The sequence below is a fragment of the Sorghum bicolor genome, chromosome 1, assembly GCF_000003195.3.
Source record: "Sorghum bicolor cultivar BTx623 chromosome 1, Sorghum_bicolor_NCBIv3, whole genome shotgun sequence".
Lineage (NCBI taxonomy): Eukaryota > Viridiplantae > Streptophyta > Magnoliopsida > Poales > Poaceae > Sorghum > Sorghum bicolor.
The window spans coordinates 67540530-67565895 of NC_012870.2; the positions used below are offsets into that span (position 1 = coordinate 67540530).

The following is a 25366-nucleotide window of genomic DNA, read 5'->3' on the forward strand; positions in this document are numbered from 1 at the left end:
CTAATTCTTTTTTAATTCAACTCTTTCTTTTTACCCCCTCCAAAAAAAAGGTCGACTAAGCAAACGAATTTCAGTATATCCTAAAGAGAAGTTTTATTCAAAATTCAGAAGTGTGACTCTGTAAAGTGGTCTGTTCTGTATTTATCGACAACTGGGTTAACATAATCTCTAATTTGTATACATCAAGTGCTGTCACTGTCAGCGCCCTCTTCCTCAGGGAGTATCAAGCGGAGGTCCTCGTTATCTCTGTAGACTTGAACCAAAGCTGCAGCCTTGTATGCAAGGAAACCCATCATCCCTGGAAGAACCTGCATAAAGAGAGCTAGTCTTTCAGTAAATGTTTGCGGAAGAATATATTCTGGAGGGTATATCTGGCAATCTGCCAATTAAATGAGATTTAATACAGTAGCAGAGTGGTGCTCTCACCTCAAAACTGAAGCTATTTTGGAAGTGATCTGATAAAGCTGACAATCCAAAAATCACGGCAGGAATCACAAGCCTTGGGGATGAAAGAGCTACTCCTGCACCACCCAATGTCTTCTCTATTGTATTCTTCAAATCTTCACTTGTAATGCCAATTCTAGCATTTCCATAAATAGGCATAATTATTTAAACAATCAGAATGCGAGAAACCGAGTAATGGGATACAGACTGGTGGAATCTTGAAACCTACTTCTTCACTTTCTTCCTAAGAAAAACTTCTGGAATATCTTCCTTTGATAGGTTATCAGCATGTCGACACAGAAGTTGAAGATACAAGCAACTGTTTGACATAAGAGCAACAAGTTTCAGAATACTTCAAACACTTGTTAAAACTTCAGCAGACATCATGAGTAAAAATCTCCTAGGCTGCGAAGGGCTTGCTTACCTGAAACCAACCCCAAAAGCATAACTGACAGCAGTCTGTTCAATAAGAAGATTAATGATTTAGTCACAGTAGTTACTCACATTTAGGCACACTTAGATTATTTTATGTTCACTAACCTCGAATCATTTCAAAGTAAGGGCAGAGCTGATGCTCTTAGCTAGGTGTTTGTATGTCCAATTAATGATGCAACCATTAATAAACCATTTAAGAAAGAACACTTGAAATAAGAAAAAAAATAGACAAATCAGGTTGTATATATGTTTGGTGCATCCCCTTATATTGGCCAGAGTGCATGATTCAAAAACTAACATGAATATGATGCAAGGTCCAGAATGCATAAATGACAAACTAAGTGCGCTTAATTGCCCATACAACCCAGTTCAGCCAGTTATGCAGAAACATATTAGGCAATGCACTTTATATTAGCCTTCAAACCGAGCTGCTGTTTTGGGGCTAAACATCAGTTGGCTTCAAGAGTTCTAAATTAGACACAGAAACATTTAATTATGATATAGAGTTAGTTTACTAGTTTCTTTCTTTTAATAATGAGGATGTACCTCGAGAGAGAAAACCAGGAGACAGTATAAACTACATGCTGCTCCAATTCCTGTGGTCAAGAGTAGCAATTCGTCCTTGAGCTGCAAGGTATCAATAGATGAACATGTAATTACTCTTTTAAGCAATAACATAGAAAATGGAAAATAGAACACTGGAAAGGAATCATACTGCTTCATATTTCAAAAGATTCAGCTCCTTCCTTTTGTCGCTCTCATTCTGCCTATCCTGCCATCATTTGCAAAAATCATTCCCAATTCTCCATCAGCTATTGTTTTTTTAATGAAATCCATCAGCTATTGTTGCAATAGCATACTCACGATCCTAAACAATGAACAGCGGATGTCACACCTTAGCAGAAAGCCTCTTGCTCAAAGGAGGGCTGCTGTCACCGGACACCCAATCTCTGGCTGCTGCTAGTCTCAACATTCCCTCGTCCACAGCATCTTCCCGCACCTATATCCCAATTAGGTCGGTTAATATCTGTTAATGAAGCCGAAAACACAGACATCCTGATTGGCAGAACTCACGACTTCAGGCGGGGCAACATCTACAGCACTCCCTTGGCCCGTGGTCGCCTCAGCCGCATCAACATTGGCGCCATTCCTCCTCCAGACCATGTCAGAGATCTTGGTGACGAAATCGCCGTGCAGCTGCCTCTCCTCAAGGAACATGCGCAGGACCTCCTCCCCAATACTGTCCCCGGCTGTTAGCAGCAGGTTAAATAATTAATATACCAACCAAAAAAGACACGAAAGTTCTACTGATCGTCTAAGCGCTCGGCATTCGGTACTCCGGTCCGGCGACGGAGAGGTAGGAGCACATCCAAAACGGAGGATATTATACGAAGCAAAAGGTGGGTGAAAATACCTTGGGCTTGGAGGGAGGAGTAGCGGAGAGCCGAGGTCCGCGGGAGGGGCCTGCGAGCGAGGGCGGGACCGAGTGGAGGGAGCGACCCGCGAGCGGGGAGGCGGCAGCAGCGGAGGCCGGGGAGCCCCATGGCCATGGCGGTTTCAAGCTATCAGGACGAAGAGCGAGCGAGCGAGCGCTGGCCGTGGCCCGTGGCCGTCCTGGCGTTCCCTCGACACAATCCACCAAACTCGAAGGCGTCACAAAACTGCAAAATATCTTCTCTTACGGCCGGGCCTCAAGCCCTCAATCCTATCCAGCTTTTATTTTCTGGCCCAACTGGTCCAGTTGATAAAGGATGGGCAATTAAAGTGATAGTGATACCCGAAATTTCCAAAGTAATAGTATTGGGGTCCTGAATCAAGTGTGCTAAGCATGGCTGTCAAATCTCACTTATACCGTAGCATTTGTAGATTCTCGGAATCATATACAGAATCTACAAATGCTATTTAGAATTTACGATTTGAACAACCTTGCTGTTAAGCCAATATAAGCGAATCAAATGCAGGTAACGAAGCTATTGTTCTTAGAGGAAAAAAGCAGACTGGCGAGAAAATTGAGCAGACTAACAAGGCCAGTGGACAACCTCCAGCTGATCAATAAGGATAAGTCAATCCATGATACCAGGTACAAGTTTCTTGTGTTCATTCATAGATCACAGCAGGATGCTTCCGGTAATTCCACAAATACAGCACAAGGTGGCACTAGCTTTTATGGAAATTACAGGGATTATTCTGAAATGGAGTAGCAATCCTTGCCACGAAGACTGATCAACAACAAGATATTCTTAGCCTGGGGGCCAGTTCATTTGCCTGCCTCCGAGGAGATGAACGTGAATGTGGTAGACAGATTGACCTGCAATCGAAGAAACCCACATGTGTTGGTTAGTACGGGAAGTTGCAAAACAAGTGCCACAGAGACAGTGCTTTAAGGGCATTGAGTCAGTTGCACATACATCCACTTGGGCCATCATTGATGACAACGCGATAGCCATCTTCAAGTCCTTCCTGCTTTGCAACAACCTTGGCAACATAGAGAAGATAGCCAAGTATCTCTATGTGCCTCTCTTCAGCCTATGAAGTAGGAAAATAGGTCAAGATGAAATGTATTTCTTTTGGCTTTTGAGGATTACAGATTTCAGACAACTACAGTACAGTGTGATTGATGGGCAGTAAACTCTACCTTTGACAGGCCAGTTAGTCCATCCTTGACTTTGGGGATGATGAGGATGTGTGTTGGAGCTTGAGGGTTTATGTCCCTGAAAGCCAGTACCTGAAACCAAAACATCAGATCGATGTGCTTCATAGATTACAAATAATCATAATCTGTAGTAAAAGAAGAACCACATATTGGGCTGAAGGTTTAGCTATTCACACAAAGCAGTAAACAGCAGAATTCAACCAAGCGCCCACTTCGCTCAGCACAGTTGCAATTTAGAAATCTAGCACAGTAGCCATTGACAACATAGAAACTCTGATTCCCTGTAACATGATAATTGGCAAGAACGGCTACTCGGCAAAGGACAACCAGGTTGTTTGTTTTCATTTGAATAAAATAATTTTGTATAGAAGTGATAATGCTTAGAAAACAAAAGAATATGCAGATCTGATAATTACAGTTTTCCTTGTCATAATATGCTTTCTACTATGAAATAGTAAAAGTTCATCAATTTTGGAAGCAACTTAAATATTAGACAAACAATGAGACATTGTGGCTTAAGTTCTAAGCAGTAAGGCTCAGTCAGTCATCCAGTTCTCCATCATTAACAAAATGTATAATCGTCATTATCTAAAGATGCAAACATCAGCACATAGTCCACCTAATAAGAGAATATTCTTACTGCATCCTAAAACAAGTTTTAAGGGATTACTTGGCATACACATAACAGGTACTAACATTTTTCCAGCATATCAATTCAACATAATGGTACCAACAGCATTTGACCAGTTATTGTGACCAACCGTCTCACAATTTCCCACATCACAATTTCACATGCTTATCAGTTATCACTTATCAGGAAATCAATTTTCATAGTATCATGTCCTAAACATAAAGCACATAATGGAATAATTGCAGGTGAAGCAACCAATGGAACTTGTAAGAAAATGTTTTTCAACCTAATTGAATATAGAGGAAAACACTAAACAATACCTTCTCATCCTCATAAACCACAGTAGAAGGTATTTCCTTTTTGATGATCTTGTCAAATCTGCAGATGCAACAAACATCAGAAACTAATACACTTGCCCAAAGTCTTTCCTATTCAATGTGCACAATGCAGGTACTTGAACCTTTTTTTTTTGTCATTTTGAACCCCAAACTTGTCATTGCCAATCAACTTATCTCAATGGTTACAAGCACCAAATTTCAGTATTCATTAAGCTCAGACGGTTTCTTTGTGCATTACGTTGGTTAGTTTTTTTTTTTTTTTTTTTTTTTTTTTTTTTTTTTTTTTACGTTGGTTAGTATGAGCTGACTAATTCAGCAGCCCAAATTTCCAATAAAGAAACTACTGGTCTCAAATGCTTCGAAGCATAATATATCATAATCCATTATTATATCCACTATAAAGCAGGATTATAGAGTAGGATCTAGACCTAACCTAAGCAATCCCCGCTTACGCGGAGGCCCCCCGAGTTACTAAGACTGGGGAACCAAATTCCGATCTGACGTTCGGGATTACCAGATCAACAATCTCCAAGTCTCAGGTTCCAAATGATACATGGAGCGGTTACAATTACCACCGAACTGTACTGCTACGGTGTCTCTTACTACAAATCAGTGGGTCTTGCAACAGAGGGCGCGGGGATAAGGGCAGGGTGCTTACATGGTTGGGCTGTCGTTGGGCACGGCGGCGAGCGCCGCCTCCTTCTCCGAGGACATGGTGACGATCGATCGCCTCCCCGAGCACACAAGTGGTCGCCGCCGGCACCGGAAGTGTTCCGTGGATAAACGAAGTAAAGCCTCCGATGGAACCCTCGCTTGCTCTGTCAATTTACCATTTTGCCCTAAGGTGAGAGGCACATGATGACATGAGTTGTGCCTTCTGCTTCGTGCCTTCTGGCATTTTTGTCTTTTTTTTGTCAAACTTCTCTGTACCATTCCTAATTGCTAGAAATAAAGTTTCTTTTTTGAAAAATTACCCTCCAGGAGATCATTTAAATGTTTATTTAAATATAACTCTATTCTATTCTGAATTTGTCGCTAGCCAAAAATAGAAAACAAGAATAGCTCTCTAGAGGATTCACCAAAAATATAAAAGTTTTGAGAGAGTAGAAAGGTATAGAAAATAATTTCTAGATAAATGAATATCGAAATAATAATTTAGAAGTGAGATTTATAATTTTTTTAGATGCACTTACGTTACGGTTCACTGAGGAAAAGGCGGATCTTTTCAATAATCAGTGTCTTCCCTTGTGGTTTCGGTTACTGCACCAAAACTGATGTATGGAAAATTCAGACCAAGATATGAATGTTTACAATGATATAGATGCAATCATCTATGAACATTATATTTGAGTTTGAAAAGAAACTTATGCAAAAAGAAAAAAACAGCATTTTGAATAGTTACAGTGCAATACATATGTAATTATTTATGTGTTGTAAAATAGACCTTTTTACTGGCTATTTTCCAAAAGAAACGTTTGATGCAGTCATGCAAGAATGAGATCCTTTTTGGCCACGCACCTGACCGTCCAAAAAACATTCTGAAAGAGCTATAGATGTATATCATAAATTTAGTATACTGGTTACATTTTCGCTTGCAGATATTTCAAAAGAGAACGAACCATTTTCTTAGTTTTTCCATTTGATCTATCATATTTTATATTTTATTTTTGTTTTCTTGAGTTGTAAATTGGAAGTCATTCTGTTTTTCTACGTGTACATCATTGGCTACGCATTTAGAGATACATTATGTCTAGCTATGAATTTAGAGCAGCATTTAGAGATACATTATGTCTAACCATTAGCAGCGTCTGATGAACGATGAGGATAAATACGAAAAGAAGAAGAAGAATAAAAAATAGGGGTGAAAAAAGAGAAAAAGAAAGAAAGAAGAAAAAATAAATTAAAAAATACGTGAAAAAGGGCCCAGCACGGGTGAGCTCCCCTGGCCCCTGGGCCGAACAACGCCGGACTGGGCTGCCGCCGCGTGCCCCGCATCCGTTCACGGTTCAATTTCGTCCCGCGTGCACACTCTCCTCTCTGCGACGAGCAGACGACTGGGTGGGCTACCGTCTCCGCCGCCGCCGCCGCCGCCTACGCCAGGTGTCGAGGCCTTCTTTTCGGCCTCCTTTCTGGCGGCGAACACCCACCAGGTATTCCCACCCCTTGTCTTCCCTTCCTTCTGTGCGAAACCGAGCCCCCAAACCCTAACTCTGTTTGGCAATTTGATGCCTGCTAACTTCGAATCCTTTGCAAAAAAAAATTATCGGCTGTACATGTGTACATCCACTGTCGTCAGCCCCTGCTTTTCAGTCTATGAGCTACGATGGCTGTTTAACTGAACCCAAGATTTTCTGCTGCAGCAGACTGTTAGCCATCCTGGTCCTGGAATATGAGAAGATTCTTCCCATTCCGCTCGTTCACAAGCAGTGCCCAGAATGGAAAAGCAGCACGGGCAAATGATACCATGAGTGAGAAAAAAGTTGATGAAGCAGGCACCAGTGGCGCTCAGCGATCTCCTGGTGCGCGGTCATTCAGATCTAGAAGCCGGCATGGTGCATCAAGGAATGTGGAATCATCCCATCCACAGCTCAGGAGGTCCTTTTCGTTGACATCATCAGCCATGGATCATTCTTTGGATGAACAGATGATGAGTTACTCACACGATGTTCTATGTCCTAAGTCCAATGATTCAGACGCGCCTGGTCCTTTCGGCAAAGCGGAGTAAGTGGCTAGACTACACATTTTACCTATTACTAGCGTTCGAATGGTTAGAATTTCACTACTATGGCAATGAATACTACTAGCAACATCACTTAGTCCCTCCCTTGGTAAAACAATAATAATTATGATGAAAAAATGCCATCTATTAGTTTTGTAGAGTTACATTTTACAGTCTGATATGGTATCATCGAATTTGGCCACAAGCATGAATCACATTGTAGCAGAACTATTGTTTTTGGTGCATATTCATCTTGTACGTCTACAAATATTGCTAATGCGAGTTACTAAGAGACTTACTCTTCGTAAGAATTTAGTTTATTCACTTTTCAGTTCATAATTAGCTCTACCTCTTATTTTCTTTTCTTTGTTGTGGACGTAATCTGCATTAACATTCAGCTTGTTCTTTTAATTTAATTTATGTGTTCCATGACATTGTTGTTAGAAAATCTCCTTTGGACCCATGTAATCTGCAGTAACATTCAGGTTGTTCTTTGAAATTAGTTTACAATGTTCTTTTTATGATGCCTGAAAATATTACTAACAAAGGTTATCCGCAGGAGCTACACATGTTCACCAGGAAGACACCACAGTAGAAGAGAATACATGGTAAAGGTCTCAAATTCACATGGATTCCAGGAAACTGACTCATCTCATTCAAGATGCCACTCATGCTCAACAGGACACTCTTCTGTTAGTTCTCCTGTTTCATTAAAATGCAGGCCTGCTAAGTTGACCAATTTCGTGAATAAGAATGAGGTACTGGATTTGTATATTGATGGTGAGCAAGAAGTTGCCAGACTAAATGAGAAGCAGAACCAGAAATTCCCCGTCAGATCTACAGCTCCTTATTTGGGACGGGAACGGCCACCACGGCCACCTTCCACAGCACCATCTTCACCAAAAGTGTGCAAAGAGATCATTGAGAACCCCTCTAACGTTGATACCGATGACATCTGGCATTCCCATCTTGCCTATGAGGGAACAAAGGGTGCCTTCAAGGTTGCATCTGTGTGTCATGAAGGTGGACATGATGCAAGATGTCTTGAAGCATCTTCTGAGTATCTTTCAAATTTTGAAGAGTGCAGATCACAGAATATGACTACTGTGGATGACATCTTTGAGGACTTGCAAGATGTACGACCTCCATCTCCATTCTTCTACAGCACTTCAACGGATCCTCTTTCCAGTTCTACCTCAAGATACTTCACTGCAGACATCCATTGTCATGATCAGTCTCATGGTGTTCATGATTTCTACTTGGAACAGGACACTGATGAAAAGTTGCTTCAAAGAGCTAAAGAAGTTGATGCATGCCTTATGGTTCCCCTTGTAGAAAACAGTAAACTTAATGCACTCAGGGATAAGAGGTCAAATTCAACTGAAATCTGGCAATTCATTGAGGGTCTGATTGAAGATAGAAAAAAATTGGCAGCTGAAGTATCTTCACAGATTAAGGCACGTCTTACAGAAAGATTTGCAGCCAAAGAACAATATAAGAGATCCAAGTTAGAATTAGAAACCAGAACCAGAAGGCTGGAGAAGGAGAAGATCGATCTACAAAGTAACTTGGAAAGGGAATTGGATAGAAGGTCAAATGATTGTTCAGTCAAACTGGAGAGATTTCAATCTGAAGAACAAAGACTACAGGAAAGGGTAAGAGAGCTTGCAGAGCAGAATGTGTCATTTCAGAGAGAAATTACTTTGCTTGAATCATACAAAGTTGATGCCACTAGTAGGATTAAAAGTCTAGAGCTGCAAAACAAGCATCTGAACAGTGAGCTGCAGGAAGTAAAAGATGACCGTGACAATCTTCATAGCTCCTCAGTAAAATTGCAAGATAACCTCAATATAGCTATAGAGGAAAGGGACATGATCCGAGAATCTTTGAAAGACAAAGAGGAGGACAAAAAGGTTTTACACAAAATAATTGCAAGATTACAAAGGACGTCTAATGAACAGGAGAAAACAATTACTGGCCTAAGAAAAGGATTTGGTGCTGAAATAGAAAAGAGAGCTGCTGGAAATAGTGATATAATAAACAGGATGCAGATGGAACTTCTCAGACTTACCGGAGTTGAGCAAAATCTGAGAAGAGAAATTCAATCCTGTACCCTTGAGATGGAGTCTCTTAGGCAAGAGAATGTAGCGATTTTCAATCGTCTAAAGAGGAGTGAGGATGGAGCAAATTTTTCCACAGTTCGTCTTGACCATGAGCTTCAGGCTAGAGTGGAGAGTTTGCAGACACAAGGTTTATCATTACTTGACGATTCTAACCAACTTTGTGCCAAGTTGTTGGAATTGATCAAATCAAAGAAGAGTGAGAACAGCAGTGATGTTGATGCATTAGTAGCCATCGAGTACAGTCTGAAGTACCAAAGCCTGACAGGAGGAATTGAGAATGTAAAACAGAGTCTGCGTACGATCAAATCTCTGTTGACTAAGAAGCAAAACGAAGAAGAGATTGAACAAAGAGCTGAAGGTTATCTTTCTGGACAAGAGAAGTTATCCAGGGTATGACCTATCTTTTGGTTTCTTATGTTTAGGGATAACTGAACTCTTTAAATGTTGTTAGTAGTATTCATGTCAGACATGTTCTTGTAACTCATTGTGAAATAATTCTAGTGTAGTATCTGTTTTGTAGAATATGAAAATACATTTTCTTATCATAGAAGTTGCTGGAATAATATAGTAGCTTGGGTAATTCAAGCCAAAAGGCAGCATCAGAAGCTAAAGCAATCCACATTTTTTGTATTTTTCTTTTGTGCAGGATGACATTGAAATTAAGCTGAGAGAAGAAGCTATGATCAGTAGGGTTCTAAAAGAGAAACTTCTGTCCAAGGAATTAGACATTGAACAGTTGCAGTCAGATCTTGCAGCTTCAGTCAGGGTCCAAGAGGTACTGCAAAATGAGATCCAGAGAGTTCAAGATGAACTGCGATGCCTCACACACAAGTACAAGCATTTGGAAGTTCAGGTGACCCGAAAACCCTGATTCCTGAATAGCTATTTTTCATATTTTCCCTTGTCAAGTGTATTTTAGTTTGTCTTACTTCCTAAAATCTGTTGTTTCTATCTTGATGCATTATCCTTCCAAAGGTGAATCATTAGATGTTGCCAGCTATATTTTTCTACTTGTTTCTGATGATATTACACCTGCACATGGCTCCATTGTGATCTTTGGTTTCAACTTCTCACATTACAGGGTTTGAAGAAAGACGAGATAATTAACCAGGTTGAGCAGGATTACCAGGAATCTGCAAAGGAACTGACTGCTCTTCGCTGCATGCTCAAAACGGTAAGCGATGAAAGGGATGTCTCGTGGCAGGAATCTAAACAGATGAGAAGAACTGTCGGTGGCTTGCAAAATGAAGTTGCTTCGTTAAAGCAGAAGATTAGAGCACTTGATGAAGATTTACAGCTTAAGGAGAGTGAGATACTGCTTCGAGAGGGTGAGATTTCAATATTGCGTGACGGTAGTGACAAGCCATTTGACATCATCTGCAGCCCTCGATCGATGAGGCAGTTCGGTATGGAGTAAATGTGCATAGAACAAATAGCAGAACTCGATTCTGAAATAGACGACTGTTCCTCTTTGTGGACAACAGTATAGTAGCTTGTATGGCTCTTTGGAGCAACTCCAAGAGACTTTATATTCTTCCAAATTTATAGGAATCAAGATTTTGATGAAAAATACTCTCCAACAACCTATTCAATTGGATATCTAAATATAGACATTCTCTATTCTAGTAAAGATTGAGAGTGAGGATGACTTTCTAGGAGGGTACAAGGAGGTCGAAAGCTTATAGCAAACTCGTTTGCCACCATGCGATCTATTCTGTACGCTTGGTTTTTGTGGCATTGCTGTCTTGCGTATCTTCTCTTTTTTTCATAACATGAAAGATGCATGAACTTTTCCAGAACTAGTCCACGTGGTTAACTGGTGTTTCAATGCTTTATAAAGGAATTGCATCAATTTTGAAATGCTTGAAGTTGTAAGCAATTTGAACTCTGTTTTTTTCTCTCAAATTTTTAAGCATAGAAGTACCTCATAAAAGTATTTCGTACAAAAAAAAATGAAAATATTTCTTTCAAGATTACAAATGTTGGAAACAATCTACTGCAATTGCATAAGGCTGGATTTTACGGAGACTGACAAACTCAAAACTCTTCTGTCACATATCCTTTTAAATTGCCAAACATGCAGGGTATCTGCGATCAAGAAATGTGGCTGTGCTCCCAGACTAAAAAGACACTATCAAATAGTAGCATACAAGCTTCACACTAAAGCATACAATGAATCCTAAATTAGTTTTACAGTCAAGTTTGTATGTCTGCACTCCTGAGGTTTTTGCGTTGTGATTGTAGTCCAGGTAAACAAACCAATCATTGTTGAGGCGTTCGAACTGGTCTGTGAGGCCTTGGGGCTGAAACATGTACGCAGAAGAAAAAAAATATCAGAAGCTTAAATGAAGAAAAACTTTATCAGGAGCTTAAATGACATGAAAAAGGTTCTTTTTGCTCTGCGAAACCAGTATGCAAAATGACTGTTAACCTAGCCACACTTTTTGGTATAAGATTATTATTTTTATATATATCCACTAGGTATTCTTCCCATAACACCAGTATATGGTTCTCAATAGTTTTTCAGTCGCCCCCCAAATTCATGAAATTCAGCCAAAATTTTGCTGAACATTTTTTTTAGAAACTTACACATGAAGTATTACTTTTCTATAAAAAAATAGATCTAAACAAAATATTTGCAATGATTTATGGCTACACACATCTATTGAGTAGAGAAGATATGCAACATAAACAGTAGAAAATATGAGTCTCGAGTTGTATAACCCATGTATTAGTGTAATATAAAAATTTTCGGAATTTTCTTTCGGCCATGACAAAAAATATCGAAATTCGTGAAATTTCGGCAAAATTTTGCCAAAACTTTAAACCCTGCTGTGTAGTCATAAGAGGCTTGATGAAATTGTACTTGCTGTGTGTAATAATGCCACAAAATCATGAACCCAGCTAACTGTACAAAATCAACATAGGCAACACAGGGTAATATTATTATAACTTGAGACCTGCTTGAGAAGTCTATGCAGATGCAAAAATTCTAGAAATGATTGTATAATAATACGTGCATGCAAAAGTACAAACCATTTGGGTTTCCTTGTTCGTAGAAACACCTAAAAAGAGCTACCGCTTCTTCAGCCATGATCCCTCCAGTGCATTTGAAACCTTTTGGTTTAGAGGCTTGGCTCCTAACAAACAAACATACAAGGTAATGTTTGTAGGTACAATTTGTTAGTGCCTAAAACTATGTATCACAAGCATCAAAACAGAAAGACCAAGCAGGTCCAACTTTGCAGAAATCATGACAGCGCATGCAACATACTAAGTGCTAGCATGAATAAGCAATCATTTTTCCAAGATGTTCCGTGTTGCCTTCCACTTACCCTGATAAATCATCTGACGAAGAAGTATCACCCTTGTGCAATGACATGATTGATCCACATCCTCCAAATTTGTCATTGGCACAACCAAAGTAAACTTCTCTTATTCCTAGCCAATGAAAGCACAACATGTCAAAATCGGAAGTTTCTATAAATATAAACAGTTTAACAGGAGAACATAGAAAATAAAAAATTCAGACCAATTATCGACAATGCTGTCGCACACATTATACATGGCTCACACGTGACATAAAGGTCGCATCCTGCAAATTTCTCCGCAACCTGTGTCTGATCAAGACCCATGCTTTGCCACTCCCGGAGCAGGACATCAATAGCTTCCATCTCAGCATGTCTGGTAGCCTTGCAACATGGAAAGTCACAACATAATGACATGAATTGGCCAAACGGACACATGACAAATATCTTAAAGCCGGCATCCACAGGCTCCCGTAAAAAAAAAAAAGTAAAGAAAGCATAGCTCACATTTCGGGTGGCATTCGTCTTGTTGCTGCCAGAGGAGATCACTTTCCCGTCCTCCACAATCACACACCTAACATGAGCGAGGGAATTAGCAAGGATATAACCAGGCGCAAAATAAGAATCTTAAACGACTATCGCGAATAAGCGAGAGCATACCCAACAGGGACCTCGAGGTTATCCAGCGCAAACTTTGCCTACGCAAAACAATCAGCCGAAGGTAAAATCATACACGCTCCAGTTGCAAAGCGAGCAGGATTAGCAGCCGTACCTGCTCGAGTGCTTGCTCCATAAAAGCCGTCGCCATCCTCCAGACCAGGGAGCAATGAATCCAATTTCTACGCTAAGCAGGCACAAGCACGGGTCGGCTGGCGTAAGGGCGCAGCCGCTCAGGGTGCTGGAGCAGGACTGGACGGCGCTCTGCAGCTCGGGGGCACGGACGGCCGCGGCGCGTCGAGGTAGGGGCGTTGGGCAGCGGCAACCGTCGCTCGGGCGTTGCTGGAGAGCGTCTCCGCGGCGGCGCTGGACGGCGGGAGCGGGAGGACGGTGAGTCCGCCTATGGACTATACCCTCTGGGCCCTTTTGTAGCTTGGGTGGGTTGGGTCACTTTTCGGCGTCTCATAAGCCCGTGGGCCGTGCCCATCCACGTCGCCTCCCTCCTCTCTGCTCGTCCCCGACCACGGCGTCGAGCATCCCGGCCGTCTCTCTTCCCCTACCGACCGCGAGGGAGATGAGCGGTGGCGCGCGGAGGGTCCTGGAGGCGTGGAGGCTCGGCGTGGTGAAGTACGGCGAAGCGCTCCAGCTCCAGGAGCGTCTTGTCGCGGACCGCAAGGCCGGCCGCGTCGGCGACCTCGTTCTGTCGCTGCAGCACCCGCCGACCTACACCCTGGGCAAGCAGCGCGAGAAGGCGGAGCGGAACCTGCTCGCGCCGGAGGCCGAGCTGCGCGCCATGGGCGCCGAGCTCCACCGCACGGAGCGGGGCGGCGACGTCACGTTCCACGGGCCGCGGCAGGCCGTGCTGTACCCGGTCCTGTCGCTCCGCTCCCTGCGGCTCGGCGCGCGGAGGTACGTCGAGGGGCTCGAGTCCGCGATGATCCAGGTGGCGGCGCTCCACGGCGTCTTCGCGCGGCCCGGGGACCCCGGCGAGACCGGGGTGTGGGTCGGGGACCGCAAGATCGGCGCCATCGGGGTCAGGATCTCCTCCGGGTTCACGTGGCACGGCCTGGCATTCAACATCGACCCCGACCTGGGCTACTTCGAGCACATCGTGCCATGCGGCATCGCCGGCAAGGGGGTGACGTCGCTGCGGCGGGAGGTGGGGGACGGAGTGGAGCTCCCGGACGACGGGGTCATCCACGACCAGCTCGTGCGGTGCTTGGCGACAACTCTGGGTTTTACTGATGTGGAATTCAAGGATGATTCTGAGCGTGGAGTCCTGATTGGAGTTGCTGCTACACATTCCTGACGCGTGGTTCAGTTTGCGTTCTTTGGATTACACATCCAGTAGCTGTTTTGATCAAATTTTGAAATGTTTTTTTCGTCTCATACATCCTGTGATCAATTTTTGGAGCACAGCCTGTCGAGGGCTTCATGGAAATACACAATTCTGTATTTAGATGTAACGTGTAAGGGCAGCAGTAACACTTGCATTAGTATTGTTTTTCTAATTTGAATGGTTGCAGCGCGCTGAATCGTTAGTGGAAATTGAAAGCAACAAGCAATTGTTGATGATGTGATTCTCTTCAGTTCTCTGTTTTTTTCCTTGAAGTAGTGAACATTTAACGGTGCGCAAAGTTTATTACACTCTGGGTTGGCACACGCCAAGCGCGCAACCCATGCGCCTGCGCCTGCACACAACGGGGAGGAAGGCGGCCGTGCCCGTGCCTGCGCCAGAGAAGGAGTTTGTCCCCGCCCCAGTGCTAGAGAGAAAGAAGCTGACGGTGGTAGGGTTCCGATGACGATGAAGTTAGAAATTCCATCTCTGGCGGCTCTAGAAGGGGGTTTGGGGGAGGCATCCGTGACATGGCGCTGGTGGCAGGTTGAAGGGTAGCGAGAGAGATGGTGGGGGAACAACCGGTTGGGCGGGATTAGCAACAGGACATTGCGGTTGTGGTAAGTGACGAGGTGCTTTGGTTAGGGTGGGCGCGCGGGGGGGGGGGAGGGGTGGCGAGTAGCAGGTGGTGTAGCGAGTCAGGGGCGGGGGTAGGGGTGGGGTGAGGACGACAGCAGCGAGCTTCCGCGAAGTTAGGAGAGGGCGAGGCAAAGCGGCAAGGGTGGACGGTCTGTGGCGAGGTTGTCGCTGGCTAGGGCAACGGGGGAGGCGGCGGGGGTGGGCGAGGAATGGAGCACGACGCGGGAAGAAGGTCTCAGCGCGTGACCCGTCACAACTTAATGCTGTCAAGGTGGTGTGGTTGGGTGGGGGACATAGCCCTTGCAAAGAGTTGGGAGGGAGTAGAAATAAACACCCCTCAATCCCCTCCAATCGACTAGTGAAATGGCTAGCCCTGGCAAAAAAATAGCTATGATCTATGATTTGTTTCATCAAGAAACAAATGCTCGATTTTCCCGACGGTGTCATGATGATCTACTACTATGGGGCCATAGGAAATCAATTATCACTCTCCACAAGACATGGAATGCATAAATATTTTCGTTTCTTAGATTGTACTGTTTTAGTGTTTTGTTGGTGTGTTTTTTCTCCTCCTTCCGACACTATTCTGTTGCACTTTTTGTCTGTCCAATTTAGTAGTGATGTTTTGTTGGGCTGATCAGTGGGCTTGGTGCCACTGTCTTTTGTCGTACCCCAAACAAAGCTTTAGGGTATGCATTAGGTCTCTTTAGAACACATGATTCTGGAAATGTAGGAATAGAAAAATCATAGGGTTTGAATACTATAATATCTTGAACTATATATACCTATAAAATATAGGGAACTGCAAGATTGAATGCTTAGTTCGAGTGCAGGAAAAAAACACATGAATTCTATGAGAATGTGACACAAAGAAAACTTTCATGAGGTTCAACCTCTTGATAGAATTCCTCTAAAATTCCTACAAAACAAGTTATTTCATGGGAAAATCATATGGTTTTAGCAATCTAATCCTTCGTTCCAAATGACAGGACACTTTTTTATTGGATTGCAGGCCGCTAGAATCCTCTATTTTTCTTTTGTTCCAAGTGCGCCTTATCCTAAGGATAGAAGAAAAGAAAATAACAAATACTTTAGAGGGACGAATAAGGGTTTGTTTGGATCACCTAGACTAGTTGTTAGTCCAACTAAAATTTATTATTAAAGACTAGTTATGTGCTCTTTAGATTCATAGACTACTTAGATTGACCAACAACTAGTTAAGTTGAACTAAAAATCATTCAACCTTTTAAATAGCCTAGGACTAATATTTACTCTAGTGATCGAAATAGCCCCTAACAGTGAACATGGAGATCGGAAGGTTGACAATTTTTGATGTTGCACACTTTGAACAAGTATACTACCTAGTAACTTTGGGCATATTACCCGCTACCCGTTACCCGAACCCGAAATACCCGGACTCGGATCCGAACTACCCGAACCCGCACTACCCGATATCTTGTTCGGATAGCAAATTCTGTTACCCGAATTTATATTGGGTAATTCGGGTAACTATGCCCGGTACCCGAACTACCCATAATTTTATGTTGTCGTAGTCAAAGCTAAGCCACCTCCGGCTCCTTGGCTTCAGGGTCCTCATTAACTCATCTCGTAACTCGCCGTCGTCTCCCTGACTCTTGAGTCCCCGGCGTCTCCCCGAGACCCCGACTCCCCATTTGTCGTCTCCTTCAAAACCAAGCCATGAGCCCGCTACCGACCACACTCCCCTGTCCTCCGTCTCACCTCACTGTGCGCCGACGCCGCCCTCAGTCCATTGGCGAGACGGTCTTCGGAGCTCGACGCCACTGCTGCCGGCCCCCGTCAGGCCACCTCCCGCCGCCGCGCGTCACCTCGCAGGAGAGGGAATCCAGCGCCAGGCGACCTGAAGATTGATGGACGACTGCAATGTAAGTATTCTTATTCCCTAACCCTAACACTTGTGTCCCTATTTTTCTTAGTATTTGATCCGTAAATCATTGAATCAGTGGTCTGTAGGTTGCTGTATCTCTAGAAATTGCAATGTGCCAATGTATATGGAGTGTATATGGTCTTTGTGTTGGCACCTGCGGTTCAACATATCAGTTATCAACTTACCAATTATTCAGTTCTAGTTGTATGAGAAATTCTGTGATGTTTGAGTATTTCCTGTTATCTTGTATATTTCGGGTAAATTGGATATACTCGAACCCGAATTTGCGGGTAGCAATTTTTTGGGGCTGTAATCGGGTAACGTTTTTCATTACCCGAACTACCCGACCTGAAATAATCGGGTAACCCGAACGCCTAGAGTTACTACCTAGTACCTACTGTATTTCATCTGATAGTTTTTCCTATTTCAACATATATGTTTGTCAAGGCTAGTGGTCAAGCAAACCTGGAGCGGTGCGTTTGGCAACTGCAAGGGAAAAGGTGGGGGAATTAGTTATAAGAGTTGATCGAAGAAATTTAGGTCTAAATTTGATATTTAAAGCATGTTCGTTTGTCTGAAAAACAATAGAAGTATTGTTCGCTGATTTGTTAGTTTTAATCCTTTGTTTGGTTAGTGGAGGAAAATAATACGGGAGTCTACAATGGACGGTGATGATATCTATTCATCTTTCATCAAGAGCACAATTTCCACTCAATTCTCACCCCTCCTCGGGGAAGTGATATTGGGAGCTGTTCTCTAAACTTCCATTTCTCTTCCCACTAAAATTTCCACCCCCATGAAACAAACAAAAGATTTATAAACTTCTATATCCAAATTCTTATTTCCTCTTTAAATTACTCCAACCAAACATGGTGCAGCGGGTTAGAATGCCTTGAATATGAAACTGAGGAATCCAACTCATATGTATCCTTGCAACATCTACTTCCTCTTATCATAATTACTTCTTCCATCTCGTAATAGAAAATCTTATGAGTCTGGCACACGGAATTAAGGAGAAGAGAAAAAGTATGATGCATAAAAAATGAAAGGGTGAGAGAAAGAGAGAAGAAGATGTAGAGATTATTGAGAAAAGAGAAAGGTGTATTTGGAAAATAAGAAAGGTGCATTGCAGATGCGTGGTTAGAGGTCTAGTTTTTAAAACATTTATATTTTGAAAACAGTTGAGAAGAGTTTCATCTACTTTCATGAAACTCTTATCATCTCTTTCTTCCTTAATATAGTATCACATCAGCATATTAATTTGTGTGAAACTTTTATAAAAACCTCTGTTGAGACTGACCTTATGCATGACAAATTCGTACTAGAGGTATACTTACTCTAGGAAAAATCTTAGTTTTGGAGTTAGAGGTACAGCATAAATTTAAACTAAAACATTTTGTTTACAGTTCAGACTAAATTTAAATTATTTTAGTTAATCTACGAACTACAGATATAAACAAAATGTGCTTAAAGTGTGTGAGAGTTGGAGCTGGGTCCATGTTACTTAAAATAAAACGTGCAGTTCTTTTCCACGTTATTCATGCTGAAATGCTACTCCAGCCGCCGGTGGAGCACTCAAAATATTGTTGACAATTGTGCTGGACTGCTCTTGCTTGTCCATGGTCATATTCTTCAGGGGGCGGCATTTGAATGTCCTTTTTTACATAGAGAAACTTTGCATCATCCTCTTTGCAAAAGAAGAAGGCGGGGCCTACTTCGTCTTTGTCTAATTTTGCTTCCATTTTTCACCTTGTGTTCAGATTTTGATCGCCCGTTCACTGTCTTGCATAACCCGGGAGTTTCATAGGAACATTGATTTTATTTTAGCACTATTTCTATATATATAAATAATATCCTGAATATCAGAATATACGTTAATCAACAGGCACAGCTTGCATAATAAATGAACTGTTGGATTGAAATTAGCAGTGGTATTTTTTCGATTTCGAACCAATAAAACAAAAGTAACATGCGAATCTCTAGTAAGCTTCGGCATGTAATAAAGGAACAAAAAGAAGAAGAAGAAAAGAAGACATCTGTATCATATTAGTTTGTCGAAGTAAAATCAATTGTCTTCCACTGATCAATTTACAAAAAATGGAAGAACCTGATAGACCCAAATCTGCCTGCATCTACCACCTCCTCCGGCACGGCGCCGGCGGCACCCGAGAAGGCGTCGTGGCACTCGGTGCTGCAGGACGCCGGCTTCTGCTCCACGACACCGGCGGCGCCTGCGCCCCACGGGTACGTCTCGGACCGCCGCAGCACGGGCGGGTTACTGATCTCCGGCGGCGTGCCTCTCCGCGCCGCCGCCACCGCCGCCGCGCTGGAAGACGGCGAGCCGCCGCCGCCGCTGGCATTGGTGGCCGCTGCCGTGGCCGGCGGTTCTTGCGGCGCCGCCGCCCCGGACGAGGAGTCGAAGCAGATGGAGACGGCCTTCCCGGACGAGGTCTGCAGCTGGAACTCGGAGGGGGAGAGCGGGAGGAAGGCGCTGTTGCACGAGTGCTCGTTGTAGTAGGTGACCGCGTACAATGGCGGGTCGCTGTGGTCCTTCTGCTGCACCTGCTTCGTGGCCGGGCAGTTCATGTTGTCCTTGTACGTGCATCTGTAGTAATACCTGCAGCACCGGAGACAAGAAGAAGAAGAAGAACCTGTGTGTGAGCGGCGAGCGAGTGGAATGAACATCTGCTGAATGAAAATTTTGGCCCGCCGATTTTGGATGCGGAGAATGGGAGGAAAGGAAACGAACAGCAAAAGTCAAAGGAGGTTGGCTATACGATAAAAGGCGTATTCTTTGCTGGCGAGGATAGATTTCTCAGAACACATGCAGATGCAGAAGCCCTTTCCCCCCCGGTAAAGTAAAAAACAAACGAGGAAGAAAAGAAACAAAACAAGTAAAATCTGGGTTTTTTTTTCTAAAAACAAACAAGTAAAATCAGCGCCGGACCGGACCGACCTGGGGAAGTTGGTGTTGTTGATCTTCTTCTCGCCGTACTTCCTCCATTGGTGGCCGTCGTTGTGCGGCGCGAAGGTGTCCACCTTCCTCATCCGCTTCTCCTTCCTGCCAAGAGACAACGAAATCAGGCGGCGCCCCCTCCAAATTGAACCGGCGCGCAGGCAGGTGCGAAGATCACAAGGCGAAACACAGTCGCAGTTAGTTTTACCTCGAATTGATCTGCGAGTGATGCGAAGTCGGCGCCGGAGACATTGCTTGGTTCCGGTGAAGGAAGGAATCAAGAAATGCAGGGACGGGACCGCAGGAGGGAGAGGGGTGAGGAAGAAGACGCGGGCAGGCGGCCGGCCGTGGGAGCAGAGAGGCAGCAAGCAGGTTGCAGGCCGGAAGCGCTTTTAATTCGGAAGCGTACTTGACCAGACACCGCAGCACAGCAGGAGCACACCGGGCAGCGCAAAGCAGAGAGGAGGAGGAGCCCTTTAGCTTAACAGCTTACTAATGACAACACATCACAGAGAGAAGGGAAGGGACGGGACGGGACGGGAGAGAAACTCCATAATAATGGAGACCTCGCGGCAATATAAAAACTGTCCGGAACCCAGACCGAGAACGATGCAAAGATTATCTTGGCCTCCGGCGTATCGCTGTCACGTGCCCCAGGCTCACCGACGGCCTGGGGTGGGGGGAGGGGGGCGACCTGAGAAATTTCTGTGCGCCTTCTTCTCAGCCCCCCCCCCCCCCCACCCCACCCCCCCAGCTCAACACTGCCGGAGCCGGAGGTGCGTACAAGTGGCCTCGAATGATGTGTCGCGCGTATTTGTTTATTGCATAAGCACTGTCATTGATCTCACAGTCACATATTGGGCTAAATTAAGCCCCCAGCTGATCTACTAGTATTTCTCTACAAAATATATATATATCTTCGAAGAGAGGAGACCGGTTCAAAATCTTGTTTCCGGAATGGAAGTTGAGGTGGTAGCAAGGATAATAATAAAAAAAAAAGAAAAGAGGTAGGGCTAGGTACTGTACCCTACCAGCTGGGGCTTGACCTGATTGATGCTTTTCCCTGGCGGAGGCCAGAGGAATCGCCTCGTTGCTTGGGAAGGAGGGCGGACTGGGAGCGCGCCTCCCAATAGTCCAGTCCCCCGAAACAAGAGACGGGAACCTACCGCGTCCCGATGGAGGATCGCAATCGCATGCCCCTGTGTGTGTGTGTTTTTTTTTTAAAAGACCTGCACATGCTGCAGGCCAAGTTGGGGCGGGAAGGAATCTCCTCTCCCCCCACCCTTTGCGTTTGCGTCCTTTCCGCCCGAGTTTTTTTTTTATATAAAGGACCCCGGATGATGGAGATGAGCTCAGCTGTGATGTTTCCCGCCCCCACTGGGTCTTAGTTAAAACTAACCCTAACCCCCGCCCGGCCCACCGCCGATTGGATCGTCGCCATTGCTGCGAGTTTGGGTTTTTTTTTCACTGATTTATTATGTGATAAAAACACTGAAAGAAAAAAAGTACTAGTAGACAAGCGAACTGAGCCATTTGTTAAGCGCGACGCGAGCGTAATCCTGGAGGCCACCCAATCGGCCGCTGCCGACGCGATAAGTTTGGCATTGGCACGGCATCTCTCCCTCCCCTTGCCTTGGCTGCTCTAGTCTCTAGCGGTTGATTTGGCCATGGACGCGTGGATTAATTAATGAATTAATATAAGCGGCGGTGTCCATGACGCGGTGAAAAATTTTTTTGCAGAGACGTAGGAGGAGCGGTAAAGAAGGACGACGACCCCGAAAGGAAATTCCGAGAGGAACGCACATCCATACTACGACTATACATATCGTTATTCTGTCCGGCGAAAATGACGGCCACGGGATTAATCAATTCGCGAAACCCCGATCGGTGCACATGAAACCATAAACTCTGCTCTCCCGGGTCCGTTCGGGGGCCAGCCAGCAAAGTCAGAAACGCTAATTCAGAGGGGACAGGCTAACAGGAACAGGATGACTTAGTTTATTGCAGCTCATCACTGAATAAGACTCCCCGTTAAGGCCTTGTTTAGTTCCGAAAACTGAAAAGTTTTCGGAACTGTAGCACTTTCGTTTTTATTTGACAAACATTATTCAATCATATAGTAACTAGTCTTAAAAGATTCATCTCGTGATTTACAGGTAAACTGTGCAATTAGTTTTTATTTTTGTCTATATTAAATACTCAATGTATGTGACGTAAGATTCGATGTGACGGAGAATCTTGAAAAGATTTTGGTTTTTGGGGCGAACTAAACAAGGCCTAAGCAGAGCTCTGACTTTCTACCCCCAAGCATGCACAAAGCGCTAGGTTAGATTAGACAAGTCCGCATTTGATTATCCGGAGCGGTTAGTCCTACTCTTACCCTAACCTTGAGATTTATTATTTACTAGTATAATAGTACAGTAGGAGTACTATATACAACTGGTGGTATTTTACAAACACTTTGAACACCGGTCCATCTCAAAATAATAAAAAAGAAAGAAAACCCTAGAGGAAGACTGGGGCACGCTAGCTAAGCCCTTTTTTATAACGGGCTCTTGCCCCTTCTAGAACGGGGACGGGTATCGTCTCCTGATTGGCCGCTTGGTAGCGATGTGTCATGCATGTGTGAGAGAGGGGGAAGGGGTGCATGCAACGCATTCAGCTTCAGCAATCCAGATCTTGGCTTATTCATTGACTTGCGTATATATATAATAAAAGTGTTTATTATATGTATGCCGCTCTAAATGTATAGTAGTATAGTTGGTTATGGAGTAAATAAACTATATGGCGCCGCGGGCCGGTCGGTCCCTGATAAAACGGGAGAAAACAAACATAGAAGTGTGGCCACGATGAACTACACGATTAACAACTGGGGGCCAAGAGACCCAGGGATAGAAAAAGTGTATAATTGGGCCTTGCCTACGTGTGTCATCCCATCAGCTTACATTGCATGGCATATAGAGTATGTGCCGGCGGTTCACACACGTAAAACCTTCTCACCACCAAATTTTCATAATCCCCCTTTTTATAAGGAATAATAATTGACTTGATAGGTTGATGTTTTCGTAAACTAAAGGAAATGGTCAGTAATAAAGATATAGGAGTATAATATAAATAGGCGGAATGAAAGATAAGCCAAGTAGGGATTAATTAAAAAAATCGCGCTGGCATGAGAGGCACTGAAACCTAACATTGGAATCAATTAAAGAAAGGCTTGAAATAGAATGCCATTTACTGTACTTATCGCCTATCTGATGGTGTAAAAAATATTATAATATTGCCAAGAAGACGACGGACCAACAGTAATAAGTTTGGAGCCTTGTAAGTATATATATGCGTGCCAGTAATGATGCTCGTGGAGAAATTGAAATACTGTGCCTGCCGTGCCGGCACGAGCTAAGGCCAAGACGTCAAACCACGAAGCAGACGGCCGAGCTTGGATGTGTACGATGACGCCAAACTCTTTCCACGAACATATAATAGCCTTTAGAAATTAAAATGGCCTTTTCCGTTGTTAGAGCCGTGACCAAATTTTTGTGCCGTAGTTTATGGTATATATACATCGCATCTCGTTCCCTTTATTTGGTCTCGAGTCTTTGCTTATCTGAAAAGCACCTTTTGATTTCATTAGTCTTTGTTAAAACTGACCTCGCCCGCTTGTGCAGCTGTGCTACGGTCAGAATAAACGACATTAGGTATCGAGGTGGCGGAGTCAGGTCGACTGCTTATAAGAAATTGACCCTGCTTAGGCACAGTCTTAGCTTAATTAGCACGGGCCATCCGCCATTTATAAGAGGACAAATGAAAAACCGCTGTCACTGAAAATGGGAAATACTCCTACGTAGTAGAGTACACGAGAGAGCAAACTGCAGAAGACGGCATAATAAAACTAATAAGACGCGCGTATTTTCTTGAATCTTTAATTTGCACGAGAAAAGATATGCTCCCTAGTCCCAGTCCAAAACCAAAACTTCACCAGTCTTGGCCACACATAAGCAAAATTGCTGATTTGGTAGGATCACTAAATGAAGAAGTTTTATCAGATGAGAGATGAGTTTCATCCCTATAAAACTTTTGTGGGTCGGTTGTCTTGGTTTGCATCTGCGTCGTAAGCAAGAACCGGATTCAACACTTTTAAAGAGGACCATCGTTGGTCAGAGTGAAATTGGGCGGCAGCAGCCTTGAATGTTTCCTGGAACAGTCTCTAGACTTTGGGACATGGCGTAGTAGTATACCGCTGTCCCGTTCCTGTTGGCGCCCATAGATGCCAGTTTGCCACGTGTCCGGAAAGCGCTAGACTTGAGAGCAGGAGGATGAAGATGAATGGCTTTTGCTGTTAGCGGATTAGTTATCCATAATAATATACAAAAATTGCTAAAGGAAATCTCAAGTGTCTCCTATTTGCTAGCGGACATATAAAATTTAGGAATTTATTGGCGGACACTCGAGTTCTTTACAAATTTAATAGTAAACACTAGACCGAATAAAATATTCATTTTCAGGCTTTCAAAGAGACTCTGATTTTTTTACAAACAGATAGGGTTTAGCGTTTAGAGTTTAGAATTTAGATTTAGACTTTCGAAAACACTCCGATTCTTTACAAACTGCTAGGGCAGAAAAGGACATTTCTCGTTCTTCTCTCCTTGAAAGCCTAAAAATAAATATTTTATTTGGTCGGGTGTTCACCAATAAATTTATAAAAGAACCAAAGTGTCTACTAGTAAATCGTAAAATTTTACATGTCCGCTAGCAAAAGAAGACACTTGAGATGTCTAATTTTGTCTAATAATAATAATTAGAAACCAGCACTAAGTGCCTCCATCTGTACCTCTCAAGTCGTCACCACGTCAGCACTAGTTCGCCTCAACTGTTCAAGGTTTCCCATGGAAATACAATTCACAAGGAAAAAAATCCCAGCTTGATGGAAAATCATCAGAAAATACACTCGTGTTTATAAACTCATTAGAAAACCTCATTCGGAAGGAAGGAATTACTTCTAATGTTCTCTTGCATTTTATAGTTGCTCATGAAAGGACACAATTCACCTTCTGGAGATTTCTTTCCCATTTTCCGTTCTCACATTTCAGATTCTGGAGAAAGGTAAATGCTTTCGTCGGGTGAAAGATTAGTCTTGATTAACTCTGCCTACATGCCCTACTTATGTTTACGCTTTTTTTTTCTTTGAGGTTCCATAAGCGGTTCTAAACAAAATAGAATAGTA

At 43.5% G+C, this 25366-nt stretch overlaps 6 protein-coding genes across 7 annotated transcripts; 2 read left to right on the plus strand and 4 right to left on the minus strand.

Annotated features, from left to right (window-relative positions):
- On the minus strand, positions 69 to 2566 carry LOC8083696. Its single transcript, XM_002467894.2, has 9 exons — positions 2294 to 2566; positions 1954 to 2129; positions 1775 to 1879; positions 1595 to 1651; positions 1426 to 1506; positions 869 to 903; positions 674 to 763; positions 427 to 580; positions 69 to 308 (listed from the first exon to the last, which is right to left on the minus strand). The coding sequence occupies exons 1-9, from the start codon at positions 2427 to 2429 to the stop codon at positions 183 to 185; spliced, it is 960 nt and encodes a 319-aa protein (XP_002467939.1). The 5' UTR covers positions 2430 to 2566; the 3' UTR covers positions 69 to 182.
- Positions 2889 to 5368, minus strand: LOC8055904 (14 kDa zinc-binding protein). Its single transcript, XM_002467895.2, has 5 exons — positions 5160 to 5368; positions 4484 to 4541; positions 3515 to 3604; positions 3288 to 3405; positions 2889 to 3187 (listed from the first exon to the last, which is right to left on the minus strand). The coding sequence occupies exons 1-5, from the start codon at positions 5213 to 5215 to the stop codon at positions 3120 to 3122; spliced, it is 390 nt and encodes a 129-aa protein (XP_002467940.1). The 5' UTR covers positions 5216 to 5368; the 3' UTR covers positions 2889 to 3119.
- On the plus strand, positions 6489 to 10968 carry LOC8055905 (chromosome partition protein Smc). 2 transcript variants are annotated; one of them, XM_021445905.1, is made up of 5 exons: positions 6489 to 6651; positions 6865 to 7222; positions 7780 to 9733; positions 9990 to 10196; positions 10425 to 10968. In XM_021445905.1, exons 2-5 carry the CDS (start codon positions 6891 to 6893, stop codon positions 10758 to 10760), a joined length of 2829 nt encoding a protein of 942 aa, XP_021301580.1. In that variant the 5' UTR covers positions 6489 to 6651; positions 6865 to 6890; the 3' UTR covers positions 10761 to 10968. The 2 variants fall into 2 exon arrangements, with proteins under 2 accessions (XP_021301580.1, XP_021301583.1); XM_021445908.1 differs by having other exon boundaries at positions 6862 to 7222; positions 10425 to 10827.
- LOC8083697 (tRNA-specific adenosine deaminase 2) lies at positions 11234 to 13563 on the minus strand. The gene is made up of 7 exons (XM_002467896.2): positions 13424 to 13563; positions 13312 to 13349; positions 13159 to 13225; positions 12876 to 13035; positions 12679 to 12784; positions 12380 to 12483; positions 11234 to 11646 (listed from the first exon to the last, which is right to left on the minus strand). The coding sequence occupies exons 1-7, from the start codon at positions 13457 to 13459 to the stop codon at positions 11606 to 11608; spliced, it is 552 nt and encodes a 183-aa protein (XP_002467941.1). The 5' UTR covers positions 13460 to 13563; the 3' UTR covers positions 11234 to 11605.
- LOC8055906 (octanoyltransferase) lies at positions 13847 to 14883 on the plus strand. Its single transcript, XM_002465300.2, has one exon. It carries the CDS (start codon positions 13883 to 13885, stop codon positions 14615 to 14617), a length of 735 nt encoding a protein of 244 aa, XP_002465345.1. The 5' UTR covers positions 13847 to 13882; the 3' UTR covers positions 14618 to 14883.
- Positions 19087 to 20869, minus strand: LOC8083698 (probable WRKY transcription factor 47). The gene is made up of 3 exons (XM_002467897.2): positions 20354 to 20869; positions 20146 to 20250; positions 19087 to 19806 (listed from the first exon to the last, which is right to left on the minus strand). The coding sequence occupies exons 1-3, from the start codon at positions 20395 to 20397 to the stop codon at positions 19278 to 19280; spliced, it is 678 nt and encodes a 225-aa protein (XP_002467942.1). The 5' UTR covers positions 20398 to 20869; the 3' UTR covers positions 19087 to 19277.